The sequence below is a fragment of the Trematosphaeria pertusa genome, assembly GCF_010094035.1.
Source record: "Trematosphaeria pertusa strain CBS 122368 unplaced genomic scaffold BU26scaffold_9, whole genome shotgun sequence".
Lineage (NCBI taxonomy): Eukaryota > Fungi > Ascomycota > Dothideomycetes > Pleosporales > Trematosphaeriaceae > Trematosphaeria > Trematosphaeria pertusa.
Genome location: NW_022987220.1, coordinates 1,735,255 through 1,758,765, shown reverse-complemented (window position 1 = coordinate 1,758,765; position 23,511 = coordinate 1,735,255). Strand labels below are relative to the sequence as shown.

General features: G+C 54.3%; 8 protein-coding genes across 8 annotated transcripts; 6 read left to right on the top strand and 2 right to left on the bottom strand.

Annotated features, from left to right (window-relative positions):
- Positions 1-219: 219 nt before the first annotated feature.
- BU26DRAFT_566648 (cytochrome P450) lies at positions 220-2,089 on the top strand (the record flags this gene model as incomplete). The annotated part of the gene is made up of 6 exons (XM_033833554.1): positions 220-264; positions 315-710; positions 857-1,314; positions 1,367-1,643; positions 1,691-1,860; positions 1,912-2,089. The coding sequence occupies 6 exons, from the start codon at positions 220-222 to the stop codon at positions 2,087-2,089; spliced, it is 1,524 nt and encodes a 507-aa protein (XP_033682703.1).
- A 910-nt stretch (positions 2,090-2,999) lies between these two features.
- On the top strand, positions 3,000-4,303 carry BU26DRAFT_520782 (NAD(P)-binding protein). The gene has a single exon (XM_033829375.1). It carries the CDS (start codon positions 3,124-3,126, stop codon positions 4,174-4,176), a length of 1,053 nt encoding a protein of 350 aa, XP_033682702.1. The 5' UTR covers positions 3,000-3,123; the 3' UTR covers positions 4,177-4,303.
- Positions 4,304-8,460: 4,157 nt separating this feature from the next.
- BU26DRAFT_520781 (uncharacterized protein) lies at positions 8,461-8,750 on the top strand. Its single transcript, XM_033829374.1, has one exon. The coding sequence runs from the start codon at positions 8,523-8,525 to the stop codon at positions 8,727-8,729; it is 207 nt and encodes a 68-aa protein (XP_033682701.1). The 5' UTR covers positions 8,461-8,522; the 3' UTR covers positions 8,730-8,750.
- Positions 8,751-8,903: 153 nt separating this feature from the next.
- BU26DRAFT_520780 (uncharacterized protein) lies at positions 8,904-10,306 on the top strand. Its single transcript, XM_033829373.1, has 2 exons — positions 8,904-9,476; positions 9,533-10,306. The coding sequence occupies exons 1-2, from the start codon at positions 8,938-8,940 to the stop codon at positions 10,014-10,016; spliced, it is 1,023 nt and encodes a 340-aa protein (XP_033682700.1). The 5' UTR covers positions 8,904-8,937; the 3' UTR covers positions 10,017-10,306.
- A 498-nt stretch (positions 10,307-10,804) lies between these two features.
- Positions 10,805-12,493, bottom strand: BU26DRAFT_430086 (cytochrome P450; the record flags this gene model as incomplete). Its single annotated transcript, XM_033823856.1, has 4 exons — positions 10,805-10,897; positions 10,951-11,706; positions 11,773-12,144; positions 12,200-12,493. The coding sequence occupies 4 exons, from the start codon at positions 12,491-12,493 to the stop codon at positions 10,805-10,807; spliced, it is 1,515 nt and encodes a 504-aa protein (XP_033682699.1).
- Positions 12,494-14,873: 2,380 nt separating this feature from the next.
- Positions 14,874-16,262, top strand: BU26DRAFT_487386 (uncharacterized protein; the record flags this gene model as incomplete). Its single annotated transcript, XM_033825943.1, has 4 exons — positions 14,874-15,023; positions 15,146-15,512; positions 15,567-15,684; positions 15,737-16,262. 4 exons carry the CDS (start codon positions 14,874-14,876, stop codon positions 16,197-16,199), a joined length of 1,098 nt encoding a protein of 365 aa, XP_033682698.1. The 3' UTR covers positions 16,200-16,262.
- A 749-nt stretch (positions 16,263-17,011) lies between these two features.
- On the bottom strand, positions 17,012-19,285 carry BU26DRAFT_520777 (heme oxygenase-like protein). The gene is made up of 3 exons (XM_033829372.1): positions 19,105-19,285; positions 18,292-19,026; positions 17,012-18,097 (listed from the first exon to the last, which is right to left on the bottom strand). The coding sequence occupies exons 1-3, from the start codon at positions 19,174-19,176 to the stop codon at positions 17,471-17,473; spliced, it is 1,434 nt and encodes a 477-aa protein (XP_033682697.1). The 5' UTR covers positions 19,177-19,285; the 3' UTR covers positions 17,012-17,470.
- A 2,018-nt stretch (positions 19,286-21,303) lies between these two features.
- BU26DRAFT_597673 (glycoside hydrolase family 5 protein) lies at positions 21,304-23,129 on the top strand (the record flags this gene model as incomplete). The annotated part of the gene is made up of 4 exons (XM_033835012.1): positions 21,304-21,371; positions 21,430-21,818; positions 21,871-22,620; positions 22,680-23,129. The coding sequence occupies 4 exons, from the start codon at positions 21,304-21,306 to the stop codon at positions 22,697-22,699; spliced, it is 1,227 nt and encodes a 408-aa protein (XP_033682696.1). The 3' UTR covers positions 22,700-23,129.
- Positions 23,130-23,511: the final 382 nt, after the last annotated feature.

The following is a 23,511-nucleotide window of genomic DNA, read 5'->3' as shown; positions in this document are numbered from 1 at the left end:
TCTGATGCGAACCAGCATCAGACGCGACGCGCCGCTCGGGGTATCAACATGCAGTTGCTATACGACAGACCTCTTCTGCTCAGCCTGCTGACCTTCTTCCTTGCTCAGTGCACCTCAACAATATGTCGTGCGCGCAGAGCAGCAGTCCGTTTAACCCTTCAGTCGCCCACTTTGGATTGTGGGTTGGACTTGCCATAGCCTCGCCTAAATCACTTCAAGATGCCGTCTCTGAGCCAGTTTATCGTAGCAGGGCTGGTCATTGCGGTATGCATCACGCGCTCTCCGCATGGGCATGTCACTAATTCTATCCACAGCTTCTCTACCGCATCTGGCGCACCTTCTACTGCATATGCCTCTCTCCACTCCGCTCGTACCCCGGCCCCAAACTCTGGGCATGCTCGAGGTTCCCCCTTCAGAGCGCGCTGATTGGCGGACGTGGCCACCTACGCATGTTAGAGCTGCACAAGCAGTATGGTCCGGTAGTCCGCATCGCGCCAGACACCCTGGCGTTCTTCACGGGGCAGTCCTTCTTGGATATATACCAAAGGACTGGTTCACGGGCGTTCAAAAAGAACAGGATCCATTACACTCCACCTCCTAACGGCGTCGACAATCTCGTTACAGCCCTTGACGATCAAAATCATGCGCGTCAGCGGAAGTTGTGGGCCCCGGGGTTTACGGGAGAAGCACTCAAGATGCAGGAACCACTGGTAAGTAGTACGCCAGCATGTCTTCATTCTGGCTTTGGAAGATCCTCAGGGAAGCCTGCAACGGATGAAGGTCGAAGACACTCCAGTGTTGGGACTGATCTCACATGATGCTAAGAGGTTGATGATTTGTATTCTGATGCTCGCAGGTGATGCACTATGTCGACGCGCTCATGCAGCGCTTAGACACCTTATCCAGCTCAGGACCCGTCAGCATCAACGACTGGTTTAACTCAACCATCTTCGATATAGCTGGCGCATTGATCTTCGGGGAGGACTTCGCATGCTTATCCGAAGGCCGACTTCATCCATGGATCGGTCTGTTGTTTATCTCTATCAAGACCTTGGTCTACACATTCGCCGTCAAGTCGTATCCCGAACTCGAATGGCTGTTGATGAAGATGGTGCCCCGAAGCCTGCTTCGGAAGCAGATGCATCACTTCAACCTCACCGCTGCCAAGGTCGACCGACGAATCGCCATGGGCGCCGAGAAACCGGATTTGATGTCTGGGGTGCTGAAGAATGGCTTTAGCGAAAAACATGGACAAAAGCGCCCGCAGAAAGAGGACGTCTTGAGCAGGGATGAACTCCATGCGAATGCGTATATGTAAGCCTGCATGGCTTCAGCGTCTTATGCGGCAGCACCTGATTGCAAGCAGCGTCCTTATTGCTGGAGCCGAAACCACCGCAACTGCTCTCTGTGGTATTGTATTCTTCTTGTGCAATTCTCCCATCGCGATGCAAACACTTGTCTCCGAAGTTCATTCCGCGTTCGCTAGCGAAGGCGATATCACCTTCCAATCTACCAGCAAATTATCGTACTTGAACGCGGTTATTGAAGAAGGGCTACGCCTCTATCCCCCTGTTGCGTCCGGCCTGAGTCGGCTTCCCCCTCCCGGAGGAGCATATGTCGATGGTCATTTTGTTCCAGAAGGCGTAAGATTGCATGCTGTTAAAGTCCCTATTTCCCTAACAACCAGTAGACGAACGTTTACACTCACCACTACGCCACCTACCGCTCACCTAGCAACTTCACCCTCCCTGATGACTTCATCCCGGAGCGCTGGCTCGGCACCGATAAGCGTTTTGCGAATGATAAGCTGGATGCCGTACACGCATTCAGTCTTGGTCCACGAGGCTGCATAGGCAAGAAGTACGCCCGTTCCCTCTCCACTTCGTTAATTCGAATGGACTAACAGTTCAGCCTTGCATACGCGGAGATGCGGCTCGTGCTCGCAAAGTTGTTTTTCCTTTTTACCATTCAGCTGACACCTGGGTTCGACAACTGGATTGACCAAAACGTCTACTTTTTTTGGGAGAAGAGAAATCTGCCGGTTAACCTGAGGCAGAGAGTCCTCGACATTCCGTCCTCTCAGAATTAAGACCACAGCTCGATATTACGAGTCTCTTTTCCGCGCTCCCCTCAAATTCGGCATCTCGCTGTATCGCTCCGGCTTCCCCTCGTTTGTTCCTGAGGTTCTTGGGGTTGTGATTGATTATTCATGGTACTCTCTCAAGCAATGAAGCTATAAAATCCTCCAAGATGAGCTTTCTCATGGATTCTGCTGCTTACTTTCGATCTATTATCCATCCATCTCTTCCCCCACTGTTTCTGCTTTTTCCCCTCGTCTAGAAGGACCGTTCCGCGGTTGCAAGCTCTATGCGAGGCCCAACACGCGATTGCAGGGCGCATGACTTGATTCGCTCCTGTTGCGCGCCAGCGCGTGTACGGCAGGACGCAATGTCTACTCGAAATGGGACTCCTCAAGCGAGCCAGCGCAATCGGTGAGAAAGTGGTCAGCGCCCTGCGCGTCTTTGCTCTTCTGTCCGGCCTGCAAGCCGCCGATCGCCACTTCGTGCAACATTCATATCCGTCAACCCCACCATCAAATCTGCACTCCTTAAAACTCTGCACACTCGGTCGCCTATCGATCGCGAGCGCAAATCCACGGTTCAAATTCACTTACGCCGCATTAGGCGCCAAAGTTCCAGAATGTGAGCACTAACCCAAACTCGCACATGGCGCTCATTCGGCAACCAGTACCCAAACTTCCGGTATTTGGGCAAAAACACATGCTCAAGAGGAGTACTCGACGGGAGCTGATCACCTAAGCGGGGCGCAATAAATATGGGACGATTATCAACCTGTAGCGAGATGCAGAAACATCTATCCGACGCCTCTCATTCGACGACTTGTCGCACGAGTTTTCGGAGACGGGTGTGGGGATGCCAACGCTGAACCACTATGCAGGTATAAGTACAAAGCGCACGTAAGCTGATGTCGATGTCTGCCGTAGCTGCGAATTCCTCCTCGAACCAGTAACGTTCGCATTTCTTTTCCTTGTGCCTATCTCTACCTGAGTTCACCCCCGCACCCATCGAAGCTCTATCTACGCACATCCCTCAATAAAACAACATGGCGCCGCAAATCCAATCCCCGCTTCTACCCCCAGGATCCCTCGTCCTCGTTACCGCCGCAAACGGCTTCATCGCCTCGCACATAGTCGACCAACTCCTCCTCTACGGTTACGCCGTGCGCGGCACCGTGCGCTCCCTCGCCCGCAGCTCCTGGATGAAACCGCTGTTCCAAAAGCGGCATCCAAACGGCTCCCTCGACATCGTCGAAGTCCCAGACATCAGCGTCCCCGGCTGCTACGACGATGCCATGAAAGGCGCATCCGCGGTAATTCACACCGCAGGCAGCACCTCGATGTCCGGGGACCCCAACGTCGTCCAGGAATCCATCGCCGCGAATTTAAACGCGCTCGAGGCTGCGGCGAAAGCTAACAAAAACGGCGAAAAGATCCGCCGCTTCGTGCTGACGAGTTCGAGCTGGGCGGTTACGTATCCGAAGCCCAACACACCTAGGGAGCTTACCTACGATACGTATGACACGAGCGCGGAGGAAGCCCTCGCAGACCCGAATACGCCGAAAGAGGCCGTGGGACTCATGGTGTACGTCGTTAGTAAGACGAAGGGCGAGCAGGAGAGCTGGAAGTGGGTGCGCGAGCATCCAGACTGCGGCTTCGTGCTCAACAGCGTCATGCCGAGTACCTGCATCGGCCCCGTTCTCGCGCCGACGGAGCAGCCTTATCCCACGACTGCCGGCTTCTTGCGCTCGCTCTGGGAGGGCAAGAACGCAGAGCTTTTCGACTGGTTGGAGCCGCACTGGTATGTGGATGTTCGGGATGCGGCGCGTTTGCATGTCGCGGGTGCGGTTCTAGACGGTGTCGAGGGCCAGAGGGACTTTGGGTTTGCGGAGACGTTTACGTGGCAGAGGGTGGCGCATGCGTTGGAGAAGGAGATGGGGAAGAAGGTACCGATTATGCCGAAGGACAAGGGGGAGGAAATGAGTAGGGTGCCGCAGGAGAGGAGTGTGAACATGTTGAAGGGCTTGGGCCTTAAGGGGTGGGAGAATTTTGAGGAGAGCGTGGCGTTGAATATTAGGAGTTTCTATCCGAAGGAGTAAGCGATATGCAGGAGAAGCCGGAGTATGGAGATGCGCAGAAGTTTTGGAAGGTGCGGCCGGCCGTGCGTATTGATCGAAGTATATGTAACTACGGAGATTACATTCAGCAATCCTTTCCCTCTAAGTACACCACTATCCCATATCGCCAGACTACTTTTGAAAGAAAAGGTTCGTAATCTTCACCAACACAGCGTCGAAAAGTCCGAAATGGCATCCCGGACCTCGAGAGCGCGATTGAGGGTACCTCTTCCCGGAGGGACTTCACAGCTCTATTCGTTTGCTGATATACCGAAGATGTCGATTCGAATTATTCCACCGCATCGTACGTCATCAGTCTTCTGGTGGTGGCGTAGCCTTTATTAAATGGCCAAAGTCTCTATCCGGGATGTAATTCGGCAAGGAACTCAATGGCCTTGGAACTGGAGACTGCGGCGGAGACTCGGCTCTCAAAACTATTGATTCTAGCTGTGCGCCTTTATCTGTGTCGAGCGTTGCCAGTCGTTCTGCTAATATCGCGGCTGCTGGGCGATGGTGTGGGTCGATCGTTAACAATGAGCGAGGGACACCGACTAGTTGTCGCAGCTTGTCTACAGTTCGAGCCAACAACTCCACGATCTTCGCCTGAACCACTTCTTGTAGTACTGCCTATGCCGAGCCACCGTCTTCCATACCCCCGTAGAAGAATCCCTCGTCTACTGGGCCGCCGGGGAAAACTTGGCCCATTCTTGCTTCACGGAATGCTTCCAGACCACGGTATCTCTCCAGGTACCATAAAAGCAGCTCTAAGTACACGCATCCGAAAGACAACAAGTGACAGAACGGCCCTTATCTACATGTTTGCATGTTTCCACGCTCGAAATGAGCATCTGTAATATGTTAGCCACTGCATAGTCGATTGTCTAGAGGCGCCTTACTTCGTGCGGCTGCGCCAATTCTAGCGTCGCAAAGGTTGAAGTCCATTAGGCGCAGCTGCGCACGCTCGTCTTCCACGAGATTTTGGATGCCGACGCGCTCCTGGAGGCTCTTGCGGCACGCCTCGGCGGCATCGCAGATCTTGAACATGGCTGGTTCTTGCTCAAGAAATGGCCGGGGTTATACATCGGTTTCTCGGGCAGGCAATTGCAACCTTCTGCGGGGTATTTGATGTAACTCAGCCTCACCACATCTTGGCCCAGCCAGCTCATCAGCTTCGGCCTTGTTCGAAGACGGCTTGCAGCACGGCACTCGCCGCAGTATCGCACATTGAGAAGGCCTTCCACACTCGACAATACAACATACGCGCAAGACACGGCCGCGCCGCCAACGTACCTACTCTCCTCAAATCTCTACTTCAAGCGGGACGGCCCGATCACACTCGGCAGCACAATTGCGTATCCCTTCCGGCCCGGCCCCCTGTTAACAGCGGCGGACAGCGCTAGACTTCACCCACTTAGTGTGGCTGACCGGTCAAGACCACGTAGTGCTTCCTCATACAAATAAGGCTTAGACTTGCATACAGCGTCGGTACATGATAGGCTTGCATTATGCAGGTATGAATTCTGCCCGAGGCGGAAAGTAAGCAGCCCATCGTATAGGTATTTCAGCCTTCGATGCCCCACCTCAAGCATTCTCAGTTCACATCACATTTTCCCTCGTCCAATTCGAAGGGCGAAAGCATCTAATGTGTTGTGATGCCCCTTCGGATCGAAGTATTTGATCCCATACCTCAATCCGCAAACATGGACGCCGTGCATATGTCAGACGGGTTGGCGGGCAATGCGCAGGCGAGCAAGGCAGCAATGGCTGATGAAACCTCAACAGATCCCAGGTCCCTACAGGCCACCGTCGAGGACTATACAAGCGACAGTGGAGAGGACGCGACTGTTCTCGGAGACTTTTCGAAAGACCCTTCCAAACCATCGAATGTCTCGTGGAAATCTCCGGAGGTCACCAAATCGAAAGCACAAAGGTCCGAGGCCGCCACTCGTTCATCGCAAACTACGACAGCAGTGCCAACGGCAAGTGGTGTCACCTCTCGCAACACTGCCAAGGAAGTGAACACTGCTTCCAGACGGCCTCCGATTGAATCCGGCTACCGCGCCAGTAAACGTCTTATCACAATCTCACACGGAAGCAGTGATGATAGCAATGGAACTGAAGATGAACGAGAAAGTGATGAAGAGGCGGGTGAAGAATGGGATATTATTGAGGATGAAATCGAACCCGGGGATAGCGCGTCGAGACCACGTCAGAGACTACATGCTCCACGGCCTGCACCGAGAGCTTCCACTAAGACACCAACACAGAAAGGAGGAGCTCCACGTAAGCCCGCCACCTCGGGAAGAATTCGGAGGAGGGATCACGAGCCGTCACCGCAGAGGAGTCGACCACCGTCTTATCATACGGACCTTAGCTCCCAGTATGCTCCAGGACGTCCCTCAAACTGGTCATACCCACCGGGGTATGCGCCTACGCCTCCAATGATAAACCCCTTTTCACCTCCCGTTGCATCCCCCCCTAACGGCGGCTATGCACCTAGTGGATACGCACCTTCCATGCTGTCTGGAACCACGATGGTGCCATGGGGATATTGGCCTGCTCCAATGCAACGCCCTCCTACTCCACCCCCACGGAAATCTACACCAGCGCCGCCAGAACCATCGCCTGCTTCACTTCCACCGCCTCCACCTCCCCCAATGATGATGCCTCCTCCTCCTCCGCCTCCGGTAACCGAGCCAGAACCGACCACGGTGACCGACCCTATTGAGCTCGTTGAAACATTTCTAGCAGCGTTGAAGGAATCTAAGCAGAAGGATCTGTTAGATGCTGGTCGTATATTGACTTGGGTAAATCTAAAACTAGGGTAAGGCATCTTATAGCGTCTGAAACATGTTCAAACCGATCGACTCACTGGTTTAACAGCGTTAGCAATGAGTCTGCACCTGCAGCAAACATCGAATCGTACAGGATACATGACGATTTAGACGCATCAGAGAGTCATGCTCCCTCCAGTGAAATGTCAGAAGTATCGCCCTCAGCCCCACCTCAGTCCACATTGGACTCACCGGATTACAACGGTAGAATTCAAGGACAGATGGCTGAAGAAAGGAGCACCGTTGGCTTCTTGACAGAGCCAAATGTAAGCTCCACACGAAGCTTATACTCGGATAACACGGTCCGTCCTTATCAATTACGGAATCGCTCAAATATGGGAGACACGACAACTGTACACGATCGTGTAAATACAGCGCACGAATCGAAACATAGCCACGCCAGAGGATATTCTTCTGAAAGAACACCAGAGACCTTCTCCGTTGAAAACCAAGTACTAGAACAGATTGACATGTTACGCCAAGATGTAACATCTCTCCATCAAAGATTGGTGAGTGGTCCAGAATTTCGCTTGGTCTTATCATGCATTCTAGGAATAGACCAGCTAACTCTACAATAGAACCAGAAAGAATCACCTTGGATGGGATCCACGATATCTTCGGCCTGGGGGCACTGGAAGAAGCTTTTCCGCAAGGCTCCGCCGCCAGGAACCCAACGAATAGAATGGATCTGTGTTAGTTGCTCTTTCGGATCAGTATACTCAAGCTGACCATGCACAGGAGTGTGGCGAGGAGCGCTTTGCTGACTTGCCGATCACGAACACCACAGAGCTTGAGGAGATGCGAGCTTTTTTGATGAGGCCAGCACCTGCGATTAGAACAGTGCCACACGGCTCTTCCAATCCGCCCGACCTCGAGTCTGGAACCATCCATTCTAATCTATCTTCATCCCAGTCTACATCCAATAGCTTAAGCCCTAACGGGAATGCAAGCTCTCCTACGTCGGGGTCTAGCAGTACCTATATCGGGTCTGGCAGCTCGCAAAGCTTCTCTTCCAAGCCAGGTAGTACCACCGTGGGGACGAAGTACCTCGAACTCTGTGTCAACGTCGGCGCGTACGAGACAAAATTAGCCGAGATCAAAATCATTACCGACAGCGCGAACAGTTCGACCATATGTACAGACGGACTTCTTTTCCGAAAGATCTACGATCACTACTTTGCCTTCCGAGGGCACACATGGCGTCGCTTACTCTACAGACCTGCCGGCATCAAATTCGTACACTTTGGCGTCGAATCTGGCCATCGCGTTGACTTGTTCCCGGATGAACCCTTGCCTCCCGAGGATGTGATTGCAGCAAAACAGTGGGAGTATAGCCCGCCACCAATTGATTCGCGTACATTTTTGCACTACTTCTGGAATCACAAGAAACATTCGAGCGCGCGATACGTTGGAAGACTCCCAAAGAAACTTGGCGAGAGTTTGCTTTCGTGTTTAAGAGAAGAGGAGCAGCGCGAGGGGTGGGGCATACATATCATGGAAGGGCCAAACAAGCCTGCGATATGTTTCGCTTTGCTCATTGTGTTGGTACTTAGCTTCATCACTGCAGTTGTGTACGATGTGATCGTGAAGGCAAGGGATAGTGGGTTTGGTATTGGACAATGGATGGTGGCTGCTTTGACTGTCGCATTGTCAACGCTGTACTTCAGCCTCGAGGACGAGGTCACTACCAGTTTCGATTAGTCGTGCAATAGTGGATAGTCGTCACGAATCGGTAGCTTATGGCGTGGTGGAGTGCCACAGCTTGGACCCTTCTCGCGCTTTCTGCCAACCCCTTAGTCAGCAGACTTGGCTCTCACATGCACGTCATACTTCGACTGCCACCCGAGCGCTTTTATTCGGACCCCATCTCGTCCACTCTTCAACCCGCATCTCAACGACGGTGACGACAATGGCTTTCATCCTCCGGCGGCCCTTCGCCCTCACGGCCACGCTGCGAACGACGGCACCCAAATCCGCGCAGTCCGTGACGTTGCGCGCTTTCCACAACACGCCACTCAAGCCGCAACCCAACTTCTTCTCGCCGAAAACGCCCTCAATCTCTACCTCACAGAATGTCCTTCGCTTCCGAACGACCTTCCGCCGATCGTACCAGCAGGCCGCATACAACCCGGTGTCACACGGCGACCTGCGCCAGCGGCTGATCTATGGTGCCGGAATCTTCGGCGCAACGCTTCTGGGCATCAACTTCATCTTCAACCGCGAGACTCGCGAGGATGGCGGCATGCCGGACTTCGAACGGCGATATCTCAATGATACCTTCATGCACACTGGTCTCGGCATCGGTATCATTGGTATGGCTGCACGCGCGCTGCACATGAATGGATGGAGCTTCCGCCTCATGAGTGCAAACCCGTGGCTTGTCCTCGGGGTCGGACTTGTTGGCAGCATCGGTACCATGTATGGAACTATGGCTACACGACCGGAGAAGTATGTTTCGGTGTTTTTTGTCTGCGGTGAAGGAAAGGGAAGCTAACAAAGTGTAGCTACGTGCAGAAATATGCCCTCTGGACCGCCTTCAACGTCACTCAGGCCATGCTCCTTTCGCCGCTATTCTTTATGCACCCGGCCATCCTCGCGCGCGCAGGTCTCTATACCGCCGGAATGATGGGCTCTATTGCCTTCGTCGGTGCGACCGCCAAGCAGGAGAAGTACCTCTACCTCGGTGGACCTCTCCTCGCCGGCGTTGCTATCGTCGCGCTGTCTGGCCTCGCACCCCTCGTCGTCCCCGCCACTGCGGCTCGAACGCTCATGTGGACCGAGAACATTTGGCTATATGGTGGACTGGCTGTCTTCGGTGGCTTCACGCTGTACGACGTGCAGAAGGTGCTTCACCACGCGCGCATGGCTGAGCGCGGCATGATCCCCAAGGATGCCGTCAACGAGTCCATCTCACTTGAGTTGGACTTCCTCAACATCTTCATCCGGATGGTGCAGATTCTAGCTATGAGTCAGAACCGAAGGAAATAAACTCGGATGCGGGTGGGGGTTGGATATAGAGGTACGAGACGCGTGATATGGGGGATTATTGAGAATTCTTAACGGCGTTTGAAGCACTTGTGGCAGCTGCGACTTGCCCTAGGCTCATGACCATGGTATATCCCTAGGTCATCATTTTTGACGTGTACGATACTCTCCTCTCTTGAATCAATCAAGATTGAATGTCAATTCGAATTGCACAAGCAGCACTTTGCCTTCTTGCTCATCTCTTCTTCCGCTGGGTTTCCTCGCCATCATTTTAGCTATCTGCTCTGAGCTTCGCTCTATTAGACCTTACCGCTGTGGCCGCTCCTTGGTGCCTTCCAAATCCTCGGTCTCGTTCTACATACACGCATGACTCGCACATGCGGGAGGGGAAGGGACCGACCCATAAGGGTAGCCATGGAGCTCCCAGCAATCCAGGATCCGCAACAGACCAAGCCTTGCTTGAACTTCGGTCCTTCTATTGCGCGTTCGCTGGGGGTGGTGCGAAAAGGAACATTTGTGTACCAGTATGCGACCCTCGTCCGCCCAGAGGGTGAGGCTTGTCGCAGCTGAAAGTCGACATAGCAAACGGGCCGATTTATACGAGAAGACGTGCATAGCCGCGCAAACGAGACGGAGGTCTGCCGAGCGTGGAAAATTGAAGCCCGGAGAGTAAGTGATAAGAAGGGATACATTCTGTATGTCAACTTCCGTCCTATCTACAAATTCTCATCTACAGACTAACGCTACCTCGTTGTGAGCCGTTGATCTTCCATCTCTCTTCTACGTTCCACCTAAAACGGGCTCATCTTGACCTTGACTTTGTGCGGCCACACGAACCACTGCTTATGCAGCTCCCACTCCTGGCTCGGGTCCTCGAGATCAATCTACACATCACCATTAGCGTATTTATCGCATCTCGCGAAGAAGAATAACATACCTTGTACTTCCCAAACAAGGTTGCCGTGACCTTGGTTAATTCAACCAGCGCCAGTGGACGTCCCAGACATATTCGGTTCCCGTTGCCGAAACTTAGGTCTGCGTCTTTCATTCGCTTGGTTCGCACCTCGAAGGCCGATTTGTCCTCCTTCGAACCCTGAAGCCAGCGTTCCGGCATGAAGGCGTCGACGTTGTCACCGAAGACATCGGCATTCCGGTGGATGACCCAGGGGTTCATGCCGACGATGGTACCGGGCGGGAGCGTCACGCCGTTGGAGAGTGTGAGGCCGGACTGGGGCACAACGCGCTCGAGGATGTGGCCGACGACAGGGTGGATACGCAAGCCCTCTTTGATGCAAGCGTCGAGATAAGGGAGGGATTCCAGCGCCGTGTAGCTAGGAGGATAGTTCAGGGAGGCAGCATGGAGCTCCTTGACCAGCTTCTCCTTAACCTCTGGATTCTTCAAGATGTGGTAGAAGATAGCTTTCATGACGATACCCGTAGTGTCAGCGCCGCCGAGGATATTAATAATGAGATAGCCAATGACTTCGCTATCGGTGACGAGATCCGGATACTCCTGTTTCGCCTGCAGAAAGCCGTTCATGAAGTCCTTCTTGTCTTTGAATTGTTCCATGTGCTGCATGCGCTCCATGAAACGCTCGACGCAGAAGCCGGCGGCGATGGAGAAGTCGGGGAACTTGATGGGCAGGTAGGGATTCTTGCCGAGGAGCTTGTCGAGCTGGGGAATTTGGCCAATCTGCAGGGTAGATTAACAGTTCATTCTTGGGGAAAGCGAACGCTCGCTAGGGTTTGGAAGACGTACCACGGAGAAGTACCGCATCACCTTCTCCGCACTGTCGAGTATATTCCCAACATCCTTCCCCTGCTCCATGAACCCCATACGCTTGCTGAACGTCATGTCTCCCAAGAAATCCCACGTGAAATACGAGATCCAATCCGCGATATCGCACGTCTTGCCCTTGTTCTCGCCCTCCATGAAGCGCTGCTCCAACTCATGGCAGAACACGCGCATGGTGTTGTTCATGAGCGGTTCCAGGTCCTGGGCCGCTTGGAGGGAGTAGAGCTTCTGGACGGGCTTGATGGTTTTAGCGTGAAATTCATTGCTACGGGTGCTGAAGAGGTTTTGCAGGATGTGGCCGTCTTGGAGGGCGTCGTTTATGGAGTAGTAGTCGCTCTACCGGACTGTCAGCATCTATCCATAGACTGAGTAGGTAGGTGGGCTTACTTACCTTCAGAAACGTGCCTCGTGTGGAGTAGATTGTCTTGATCAGACTGGGATCCGCGACACTGACAGTCTTGGGACCAATGGCAACGGCGTCTCCATACTTTGCGTGAAGCTCCTTCTGCGTCTCAATGTGCGTTTGGCCGTAGTGATTAAAAAACCGCCACAGGTCCGAGAACTTGGCCAGGAAAGGGCCTGGTAGCTTCTTGAGTGGGGATCTCAAGTACGCAAGTAGATACTGTGTAAGTAGCACGATGGCGCCCAGGCCGAAGACCTTTACGAGCAGGGTAGCTAACGCCATTGTGATCCAAAGCTGTGGTGTAACAGCAGATGGAGGAAGATTTGAGGAAAAGTTGAGCTGTAGGATCCCGACGCCCTGGGTCGTGGAGAAAGTGACGACGGGCTGCCTCACAAGCAAAGCAAAGAGACCAACGGGAAAGCACAGGCTGCAAAGAAACGAACGCGGCAAATGAGAGTAAACGCGCGCGGCGCACATAAATTGGCCAGCTTCAGCCTTCAGGTATACCCGAGGAGTCTCCCCTCGCAAGACAAGGTCGTACGAGCGTACATAGATAGGATGCACGTTCTTGAACAGGGTCTGCGCACGTTCACGAAGGACTTGAGGCTCGTCTCTGATTGGATTCGGCGAGCGTTCATTTGATGAAGATGCGTCCGCGGTCAGAAATCCAGCAGGTGGTGGGGCGGAAGGCCAATCACTGACGGATGCGGGAGAGTGAGTTGCTCGTGCTACAGGTTCCGGCATGCTGGATCGATGTCAGCTAGTGGCCAGTGGCTGCTTCGGATACCTGTATGATCCATATGGGGTATGGCGTGATGTAGAAACGGTATTGGGGCGGCAGCCCCTGTGAACGTGCTGGCTAATGGGATGTGCCGTCCAAGACCCGCTGGGCGTAACAGCTTAGAAGGGTTCCATGTTACTTTTTCGCCCTGCATCTCAGAGCACTCGGTTGGTCTGGTTTCAATGTCCTGGTGTGCGCCGAAGCCATGTACGTCTTGCGAAGACGGCTGTACTAGTATCGGCGTCAAGACGGTGACACGGCATTCGGACAGAGGCGTGGACGGCCACGGCCTGGACGCTCTGCGATGATTGCTGGATGGAGGAAGTGATTGAAGGTGCCAGGCAGGGAATGGGGGGACGGGAGGCAGCTGTGGCCCGATTGGGCGGCCTCGCTCTGGTGATGGCTGACAGGGATCGGGCCCAACAAGCGTCAAGCGCGAGTCGAAACGACAACTCCAGACCCGCTGCCCCGCCGGCCACTATCACCCCGGCCCGCACCCGGTTCCATTGCGGGCTCAAGCTTGTTCTTAGGTTGGATACCGATATGTCCCTGGGCCAAAGTGCTCCAGAAACTTGGCAGCGGACACCCTCTGGACAAGCTTCTCGTTGGTTTACGTCACCCCAGGAAATGGCGGCTCAATGCACCCCTCATGAATCTAGCAAGGTATCTTCTCGAGCGGGGACCCCACGCAAATACTCTGACGAGGCCATGGAACGAGGCGTGCTGACGACAACTTCATTGGGCGCCGGTGAAACCTTCTAAGACGCCTCACAAGACGGCGGATTCGCGTCGCTCTGTCACTCTTATCAAGTACCGATGCCGAGAAAGGGCACCTGCATTGACATTGGCTCTGGAACCGATATAGGCCCGGACACGGAGACGGGACGATGTGACGGCACTCGGGTAAGCAAACACGAGACGTCGTCGTTTGCACTTAATATTGTTGCCAGTTTCTTCCAGGCCCCGTCTGAGTCTCTGATTGCTCTTGTTTCTCTGAAGAGAAAAGCCACCAGAACGAAGAGATCAGGTAGAGCAGCCCGGGCTCAGCTCTACTACCTATCCAAGCACAAATGGCTCCCCTGTGGTGCCAGGATTGGCAGGGGAAACTCTTCCTATATCCGAGAGCTAGCTGCAAGCGTCCAAGAGTTCATCCCAAGTGCATTGACATTCACCGCCTGGTGATGGGTTTGCGTTAGCGCCACGGCTCCGTTTGACATAGTGCCAGGAACAAGGATAGCGATCTTTACCCCATGTCAAACGCTGCGCCCAGGAGCGTCCCAGCTCTGGCAGCTCGAGCCTCACATACAGTCGTAAAGGAGAAGAAGAAAATAGGATTCAATGTTTGCGGCACCTTACCAAGCATTCGTGGCTTCACGGCACTTCTCTCTTCCTAAACTCTCCGTCACAAACGGCGATTGACCCCACACCAGCAGTCCTTTTGTGACAAGGTGCAAGGGCACAGGTCGATCACAGTGCTAGGATGCTTTACTTATCCACGGACTGTGCTTAGTTCTATATGATGCTTGCCATCCGTCGTTAAACTTTCACACCCCTCGTCGTGACGACCGCTGAAGAGGAGGCTTCAATCCGTCTTGTTTCCTTTCGAAGGGGAGAGAGTTTGGAGTGCAGCGGCTTGCTTGATTGACATCTCCGCCTTCTTTCCGCCTTCTTCCCCATCTCGCTGTCCCCTTTTTGTTCTCCTCGTCGCCCTATTCGCTCCGTTCGGGCTTGCTATTGTTCGTTGGCGAGCAGTGCCTCAGAGGTCGTCATCTATCGACTACCGATTAAGGCTGCTGGCGTCCCTCAATCTCAAAAGCCGACGGAGAAGAGCTGTTGTAGAAGATTTCGAGAAGAGCTCCAGAAGGAGTCATCGCAGCCAACATGGCCGTTCAAGACTTCGCTGGTATCCTCAACGGGGTCATGTGGACTCAGGTCGTTCTAGCTCTCATCTTCATCGCACTGCGAATGTATACGCGGTACTTCATCATCAACAGCATTGGGTGGGACGACATTGTCATGGTCATCAATCTGGTAAGTCAATTGCTCAAAACCCCTCTCTAGCTGCAAGCTTTCGATCAATCTGGATTGCCGTTTCCTTGAACAACACTCCCGTCCCCCAAAAGGTTGCTTATCAGCCAAACTAACACCCTCAGATTACGTTCATCGGCTACGTAGCATGCATCTCTGTCGGCATAACCTACGGCATCGGCAGGAAATATGCGACAGTCTCCCCAGCTTCCTACTCAAAAGCCATCATGTGGGAAGCAATCGGCCAAGGAATCTGCATCATGGGCATTGCCGCATCGAAGTCCTCCGTCGCGCTCTTCCTTCTGCGCATCGTGCTGCTAAAATGGCATAAGGCTATTCTGTGGTTCTGCATCGTCAGCACTACCCTCATGTGCACCATCACGACAACTTTGTTGTTCTTACAGTGTCGGCCGGCGGCGTTCTTGTGGGACCATACTATTGAGGGCGGTGTCTGCTGGTTGGATTTTACGTCAGTGGGTTTGACTATGGGCGGTAAGCGCGCGACAGTTGAAGTGGAACGAAACGCGGTTGCTAACCCAGCTACAGCATGGTCCGCAGCTATGGACTTCGTCCTCGCAATTCTCCCCTGGCATGTCGTGCTGGGCTTGAACATGAAGCGCAAAGAGAAGCTCACCGTAGCCTTTGGCCTCTCACTCGGTATCTTGTACGTATTCCTTTCCCGTACTCCCCACTCCCCACATCCTGACCTTAGCCAGCGCCGGCATCTGCTCCATAATCCGCACCTACGAGCTCCAAACCCTCTCCTCCGTCAATGAATACGTCTACGACACCGTCCCCATGCTCCTCTGGTCGTCAACCGAAGTCCTTATGACTATAATCTGCGCCTGCATCCCCGTCCTGCGACCTCTCTACGTGCGCATCGCGTACGGCTCGCGCGGCGACTCCTCCGGCGGGCGCTCCTACCCGCTCAACGAGTACTCCAAGAAAGGCAGTGCAGCTTTTGGTGGCGGCAGCGGCAAGGACAGCGCAAGTAAGATTTACATGGGGCCTGGCGCGAGCGTACTCCAGACGACTGTCAAGATGGGCAGTGAGAATGCTAGTGAGGAGAGTATATTGAGGGCGGATAAGAAGCATGGGTTGCCGATCCAGACTGTTGAGGAGGGGGTTGGGGGGATTAAGAGAACGGATGAAATTAGAGTTACGTCGAGTGCGGTGTGAGTGGTGGATTGTGTTGCGTTGTGGAGGACAGCGGAAGTGATGAGAGGCGTAAGAACACTGGGGTAATTCGTGGACACCTGTTCGGCAAGCAACAGCAACGATATACTTATGATTATATAGATAACATAATAGACCTAGATTGGCCTAACAGGCTTGCCCCAGCCCAAACAACCTAGAGAGACAGGCCTGCGCCCAACATCAATAGAACTAGTTTAATGCCCTTCAGGCATATTGCAATTCCGCTCTCGTCTTTTAGAGCTGTAGTCAACAGGCGACTGCCTCTACCATTCCGTTCTTTCACCTTCTTGATTGCGCACAGCCATCTTTGCGCTTCCCTATAACCCGCAAGTCACCCTTCTTTCGTGATGTCCGTCCGAGCTATGGCTGTCGAGGATGATCAAGGGTAGCTTTACGATTGAGCCCACCCGATTGCATCTATTCGAGTATAACAAACGGGAGAGAATCTAGGCTGTGAAGTGCGTATAAGCTCGATAATGGTCCAAAGCAGCCACGTGGAAAGCCATCAGCTAGGAAAAGCAGGCCCACCTGGGCACGAGAGCGTATGGCTCCTTCACTCGGACCGAAAGATACGTCAACTAACCCCACCGCAAACTTCCCTTGAAATGCTCTTCGGCGTTCAGAATGCGCATGCATTCTAACACACCAACCCTGTCGTCCGCATGATTCGCACAACACGATACGCGCTAATGATATGTAGCAATGCTACACTGTACCCCTGACACGACGAGTCCTATCCTTAGATCCATCTCCCGATGCTGGATTCACCAACACTTAGCCTAGTGGCCTTCAAAGTCCGTTGCGCATCATGAGAGTCAGACACGATTGCAGGTCCATTTCTTGAGCGGATAGCGGAGCATGTCAGACTACATCTAAGAGAGGCATACCAGAAATTGAAGATCGACACTGATATCATATTATAATTTTGAACACAGGGCGAAATATTCCTCGAAAATAGTACCGTGATATCAACCGTAAGCCACACCCTGAAACGCCATCAGGTCAGTAGACCGACCATAACTCCTGCACAGATGATATCTCTTTTTCCACAGACAGAAATCACAGCGGTTAGCCAACAAGACCGCCGTATTGCCATAGCCCTATCTTCATTCTCTAAATAGTCAATGTCCAGCGAAAAGCAGCTAGGAAACGCCCTCCATCCTATAGATTCAAGGATGGAGTGTTCCGCGAAGTGGATTCTGGTGAGTCAGTCGCAGCGACGCTAGGTAACCGGTGACTGTCTGTTCAGGCAGTCATGAGCTCTGACCGACGCCCTCAAGACCACTGCCATTGGGAAGACCAAAGCTATTCCTCCCATCTCCGACTGGAGTGCCGTCGCCGCCGTTCATCGGTCCGTTCATAGGTCCGTTCATTTGGCTACTCATTTGACTATTCATGGGCCCGCTCATCTGCCCGTTCATCTGGCCGCTCATCTGGCTATTCATTTGGTTGTTCATTTGGTTGTTCATTTGGCCGTTCATAGGTCCATTCATAGGTCCATTCATCGGCCCATTCATCGGTCCATTCATGGGCAAGCCGTTGTCCATGCCTGCTCCCATCGGACCAAGACTGGGGCCGAGCCGCGCGCTATCGTCCTCCTCGCCCATACCGTCGACGTCAGGCCAGAAGCGTTCTTCTAGCCAGCAGATCTGGCGGAAGATCTCCTCACACCGCATCATCTCTTCCTTGCCGTCTCGAGTCGTTGTAATGTTGGCCAATTCGTCAACGAGGGCGCGCGTGGCGTCTACAAACTTGCTGAAAGCGGGCGATGTCCAGTTAGGAATGAGTGCCTGATGGAGGGCAATGATATGCGAGTCGGAGCTTGGGGTGGAGAGTGAGGTGCTGAAAGAGGACGCGTATTGCCAGGCGGAGCGATAGCACTGCGAGGCGAGTCAGCGCAGTCCGCAACAGGGCCATATAGGAGTCGACTGCTTCCGGTGGACCATTATCTAGCTTGACGCAGACGGCTGGGCGAAGCAGAGCTCAATACCTGCTTCTGAATCCTGCTCAATATATGCTGCCAAGCAAGATGTGTCTCGTCGGAGCTGACGACGCCAGATGCTTGTTCACTTACATGCTCGGTCCCCCAAAGGACGACCATACCCTCGAGGAGCGAAGAACTCGAGCTGCTTGCGCTTACGAAGAGATCCAGCAGCGACCGCGTTATGGGAGTAGGGGGTTCCTGGCTTAGGGTAAGGCCGTATTTGGTGGCCGTGATCTCGAAGAACTGCATCTCCCGCCGCATGTTATTCAAGGCGGAAATGAGGAGGTCCATAGTCCTGTACATGGGGTGGAACTGCGAGTTCGAGGTTTGCGGCAGACGGATTTTGGCTAGTAATTGTCCCACGAAGCGTATGTAGCCTCGCGCATGGTGTCCATCCTGCACCAGCCATTGCGACAGCGGTCCCGGAGCCAACGAGCCGCAGCCCGCGTGGGAGAGAAAGGGTTGTTGTGTAGCTTGGGTAAACGGCGAGGAGCACACTGACAGGAGGTGGGCGGTCAGGGAGGGAGAGATGGCCGGCTGCATGTTAACGTGCGGCGCGATGGGCTGGCCGTCACGCGTGCGCTTCGTGTTCGGGCCACGACGGTGGACTTGGAGGTTCGGATTCGGATGCTGGCCGCTCAAGACACCGGAGCCTTGCGGCATGCTGGCGTCGACGCCCGCGGGCGTGCCATGTTGGTTCTGGGCGAGGTGCGCTTGAGCTTCTGGGGAGGCCAGGTACGCCTGGCACTCCTGCAGATGCTCGATCTGGCGCGTGGTGTTCTTCGCGCGCACGAAGCCGCAGTGCAGACATCGCACCTTGTTGCACTGGGGAGGTTAGTGACGGGGAGGATCGTAGAGATGGGTGCGTGTTGCGATGGAAAAGCGCGTGGCAGGCGGGCTCACCTTGGACGGCGTGTCCTGATCTTGGAACTCAGCGAAGGCGCGCCGGATGTCGGGATTTGCGTGGCGGCCCATTTCCGAGAGGGCGCGGAACTAGGCCGGGCACACTTGGGGGCAGGGAGGCGATGAGCGGGCGGGTTGAGAGATGATGCCCAAGCGTGTAAGGTAACTGTACTTTTGTGGGTGCCGGTTTTCATGTAACGCGGCGCGGAAAGGAACGAGGGGCCTCGATTGTCGGCTGACGTGCATGACTAAGGCGATGCGTGCCTTCCTGAGTCCCGAGCCCCCATCGCGCCTTCCTCGCTGGCAGGAGAATAAACAGATAAACAGAGCGTCGCCGGGCAGCAGCCACCCACTTCTTCTGCTTCTTCTGCTTCTTCGCTTCTCCCGCGGAGGCTTTTGCATCTCCGCCCGCATTGGCCGCGTTCTTTCGCGCGCCGAAATCTCACCCATCGAGCCTTAGTAACGGCATACGCTTGGCGGGATTCGAAACGTTTTCGCCCCGGCAGTACCTAAGGTAATAATCGTCGCTTCATCAGCAGTCGCCGTCAAATGCCGTCCTGCTCGCCCCGGCCGTCTATTCTCTTCTGGAGCAGCCGTGCTGCGTTGTCCGTCGAAGCTACCACAGTTTCCCTCAAGAATTCTCAAACCCATCAGCGAACAGTTGCATGCGCCATCTACGAAACCGTACCAGTGTGCAGCACACCAACTACATTTCACCTCTGATGTCAGCCCCTTCCATCTGCACATCATCTAATTCTCTTCCTCTCTTAGAGCGTAGCCGTCGCCGTCTCCACCCGCTACGCCATCTATCATGCCTTCGCCCGACGTCGCTGCCTTTTCATCACGTCAACAACGCCGTGAACCCCTCCAGAGGAGATGCTTTCATTATGGCATACGTGCAGCATCTGAACACCGAACCTTCCAAACACCGTAAGCCCAGCACGAGCGACAAGTCACACAAAGCTGATCGCCTGGGCGCGTGATCCCTCAAGTACTCCTCGCACCAATCTTCTTCCGAGCCTGCTGAACCGCCAAGCTGATCCGTCACGATGCAAATTAACTTAGGCACCGGTGACGCACCAAGATTCCGAACGAATCGAACCTCACATGCAGCGCACCGTCTCGAACAAAGACGCAGTACCCAAAGCTTGGTCGGTGCGGGGAAGATGGCCTCGCCGGAAAGAGCCGTTTGCATCTCACGAGCCTTATTCCCATCCGAGGAGCCCTCGTGAGCGGCAATTGTCGTGAGAATTGCGTGCCTACTTCAGAGGATGACGGTGATGCTTACTTTGAACTACGTCGGTTGCACCAAGGATGGAACACGACAACGGTACGTACTTGTTCCACGCCTTGTCTTCCAAAGCGCTGGACTTTGCATTCCAGGCTGCTTGACCATTTTGCATCATTACTCATGCTCGGCAGAATTGGCATGCTCACTTTCCCATGCGGTTTGAAGATCGCAGCCTCAAAAAGCAGGTCCCCCGCAAATACAGCCTTACGGCTCATCCGCCGAGGAATCTTTCAAGTTTTCCGGCTTCCTGCAAACGCTAAGATCTACAACACAAAGACCCTTTTCTTGAACGTGATGGCATCTTGTGGCTCCAGCCATCCGCCTTGGTTCTGCGCTGACGATCTCTGCCATCATCGTTCCGGGGTTGGGCCAGGCTTCGGCCAATCAGCTCGCCGTACCTGACCTAGCTAGCTAGCTGTCCTGCCTTCCCACGGGACACCCTGCACTGACCTGGATCCCCTTAATCCCCGCTTATACACGGTAGCGGCCATGTGAATCCCTTTCCGCGCCGCTGCGTCACTTACGGAAGTGCCAACACCGAGGTTGTGCAAAGCTCCGAGCAGACAGCAAAGATTTTCGTTGGAAGTGGCACATGATAGGTTGCTTTACAGCTTCAACCTTGACACCGCCTTCGGAGTGGGGCATAGCTTTGCTGGCAACTATGACTAGCCGTTGTTTACTCTATGATGATCCCCAGAAACATTCTCGTGACGGGGACGGCTGGAGCTCGTGGACTGATCTTTTAAAGCCGTTGATTCCTAGACTAAGTGCTTCGGCTACCTTTTGCTCCTAGCTTCAGTTACACAAAACGACGCGCTTGTCTCTTTCCGTGTAATCTTTGTGCTCTTGTAACGACCGGTAAGGTAGCGGAAGACAACAGTAACCTTCTGAAACGAACACCGAACACCATGTTGGGAAGCTGGAATAGTGTCATGGCCGTTGGCCTGCTCGTCCTGAGCACCAACGCGTCACCTCTGTAAGCTTCGCGGATTGTGTCTTGCCCACTGAATCGCTTCATGCTAACTCACCGGTAGCACGCCGCACAAGCGAGCCCCGATGTTCAACTACGGCGGCGAAAAGGTTCGCGGTGTGAACACCGGTGGATGGTTTGTGCTCGAGCCCTGGATAACACCAAGCTTGTTCGAAGGCAATGGTGCGGTCGATGAATATACCCTGACCCAGGAGCTGGGGAAGGATGCGGCACAAAGCACGCTGTCAAATCACTGGAACAGCTGGATCACGCAAGACGACTTCAACCAGATGGCGGCAGCTGGGTTGAACCACGTGAGGATTCCGCTCGGATACTGGAGCGTGATTCCCGTTGACGGCGAACCCTTCGTGCAAGGCGCGTACGAGGTGCTGGGCAAGGCACTGGATTGGGCCCAAGGTGCGGGCCTGAAGGTGATGATCGACCTGCACGGTGGTGAGTTTGGAAAACACCTTGCCTGGGTTCCTACCGCTAACAAGGTAACTAGCACCTGGCTCCCAGAACGGCTTCGACAATTCTGGACGCTATGGGTCAATTGCGTGGACCCAGGGCGACACTGTGGACCATACTATCAAGGTTCTGAACAAGATTCGCGACGACTATGCTTCGCACCCAGCCGTTTCTGCCATCGAACTGCTCAACGAGCCCATGGGCCCAAGTCTGAACATGGACACTGTTCGTCAGTTCTACATGGACGGCTGGGGCAACCTCAAGGACTCGGACGTCGCGGTTACCTTCCATGATGCCTTCGAGGGCGTTACAGCATGGGGCTCGTGGGGCTCCGGCATGTGGAATCTTCTGCTCGACACCCACCACTATGAAATATTCGACAACAGCCAGGTCTCACAGGACATCGGCGCACACATCGGCATGGCATGCGATTTCGGCAACCAAATGGCCAGCACCGGGAAGAACACCATCGCAGGAGAGTGGACGGGCGGCATCACCGACTGCGCCAAGTGGCTGAATGGTAAGAACAAAGGTGCGCGATACGACGGGACCTATAACGGCGCGAGTGCGACCGGTAGCTGTGCCGGCAAGTCAAGCGGCTCAGTTGCGGCCCTGTCGAGCGCTGACAAGAGCAATATTGGCAAGTTTATCGAGGCACAGCTCGACGCTTATGAGAAGGCGAGCGGTTGGATCTTTTGGACGTGGAAGACGGAGGGTGCGCCCGAATGGGATATGCAGGATCTGCTCGCCAACGGTTTGTTCCCGCAGCCGTTGACATCGCGAAAGTGTAAGTCTTACTGCGCGGCGGAGGATTGGTGGTCGGAGAGGGTTGCTAATGGTTCGCAGATCCCGGCCAGTGCGGCTAAGCATCCGCCTGGGCTCCAAGCTCATCGCATGTTGGCCGATGAGCTTGGCGTTGCTTCGCAGCTTTATCATCACACTTTGCGCTCGTCTCCTTTTACACTCGCTCTCCTCATGTGGCCTCCTCTTCTCTTCTTCCCTTCCCACTCGGTCCCCTTCACGCCAAGTAACGATTCGACGAATCTCCTTCGAGGATACCCCGTTGCGCTCGCTTCTGGTGCGCCCTCATACTCCGGGCCCGGCGACTACCCAGATCCACTTAGCTCAGCTCTTCTCTTTGCGCCGCATTGTCGCATGCTGGAACCACAATTTATCTGTACCAAAATCTTTCAGGCAGTCAAAAGGAGGAGCGAGCACAGTCCTTTTCTACTGTAACATAACAGGAATTGACTATAACGTTGCTTGTTGGAAATGAGCTCTCGTACGATGGGCTGGCTGGTGCTGTGCCGACGGGCTACGGAAAGCGGTGCCGGCGTGCCGCTTGGCTGTCCCCATCAGCTCGACTCGGCATGTCGTCGCCGTAATTTCGAACAAAAGCTGCGTGTGTGCGGCCCTGCGTCGCTGTGCGACGGCTTGCCCGAGCTGACTGGCTGTGAACACTTGCGGTGTGCCTGTGTGACGACGGGTGTGCAACGAAGGGTCCATCATATCGATTACAGCGGAGATCGGCCTTGTTTCGCGTGATCGACATGACGTGAATCTGGAGAAGCAACGTCGAACTTCTTCCTCCGCCGGCCCTGCGCTGCTTCTTCTTTACCGCCTCGCTTCTGGCCCCCCTCTTCCAGCGAAATGAAAGTGCGCCTCCGTCGCGCTCAGC

Coding starts and splice junctions, on each gene's coding strand:
- BU26DRAFT_520782 (XM_033829375.1), top strand. CDS start 3,124: ATGGCGCCGCAAATCCAATCCCCGCTTCTACCCCCAGGATCCCTCGTC.
- BU26DRAFT_520781 (XM_033829374.1), top strand. CDS start 8,523: ATGGAAGGGCCAAACAAGCCTGCGATATGTTTCGCTTTGCTCATTGTG.
- BU26DRAFT_520780 (XM_033829373.1), top strand. CDS start 8,938: ATGGCTTTCATCCTCCGGCGGCCCTTCGCCCTCACGGCCACGCTGCGA. Junction 9,477..9,532: donor ATGGCTACACGACCGGAGAA/GTATGTTTCGGT, acceptor AACAAAGTGTAG/CTACGTGCAGAAATATGCCC.
- BU26DRAFT_520777 (XM_033829372.1), bottom strand. CDS start 19,176: ATGGGCCGCCACGCAAATCCCGACATCCGGCGCGCCTTCGCTGAGTTC. Junction 19,027..19,104: donor ATCAGGACACGCCGTCCAAG/GTGAGCCCGCCT, acceptor TAACCTCCCCAG/TGCAACAAGGTGCGATGTCT. Junction 18,098..18,291: donor TCCTTTGGGGGACCGAGCAT/GTAAGTGAACAA, acceptor CTCGCCTCGCAG/TGCTATCGCTCCGCCTGGCA.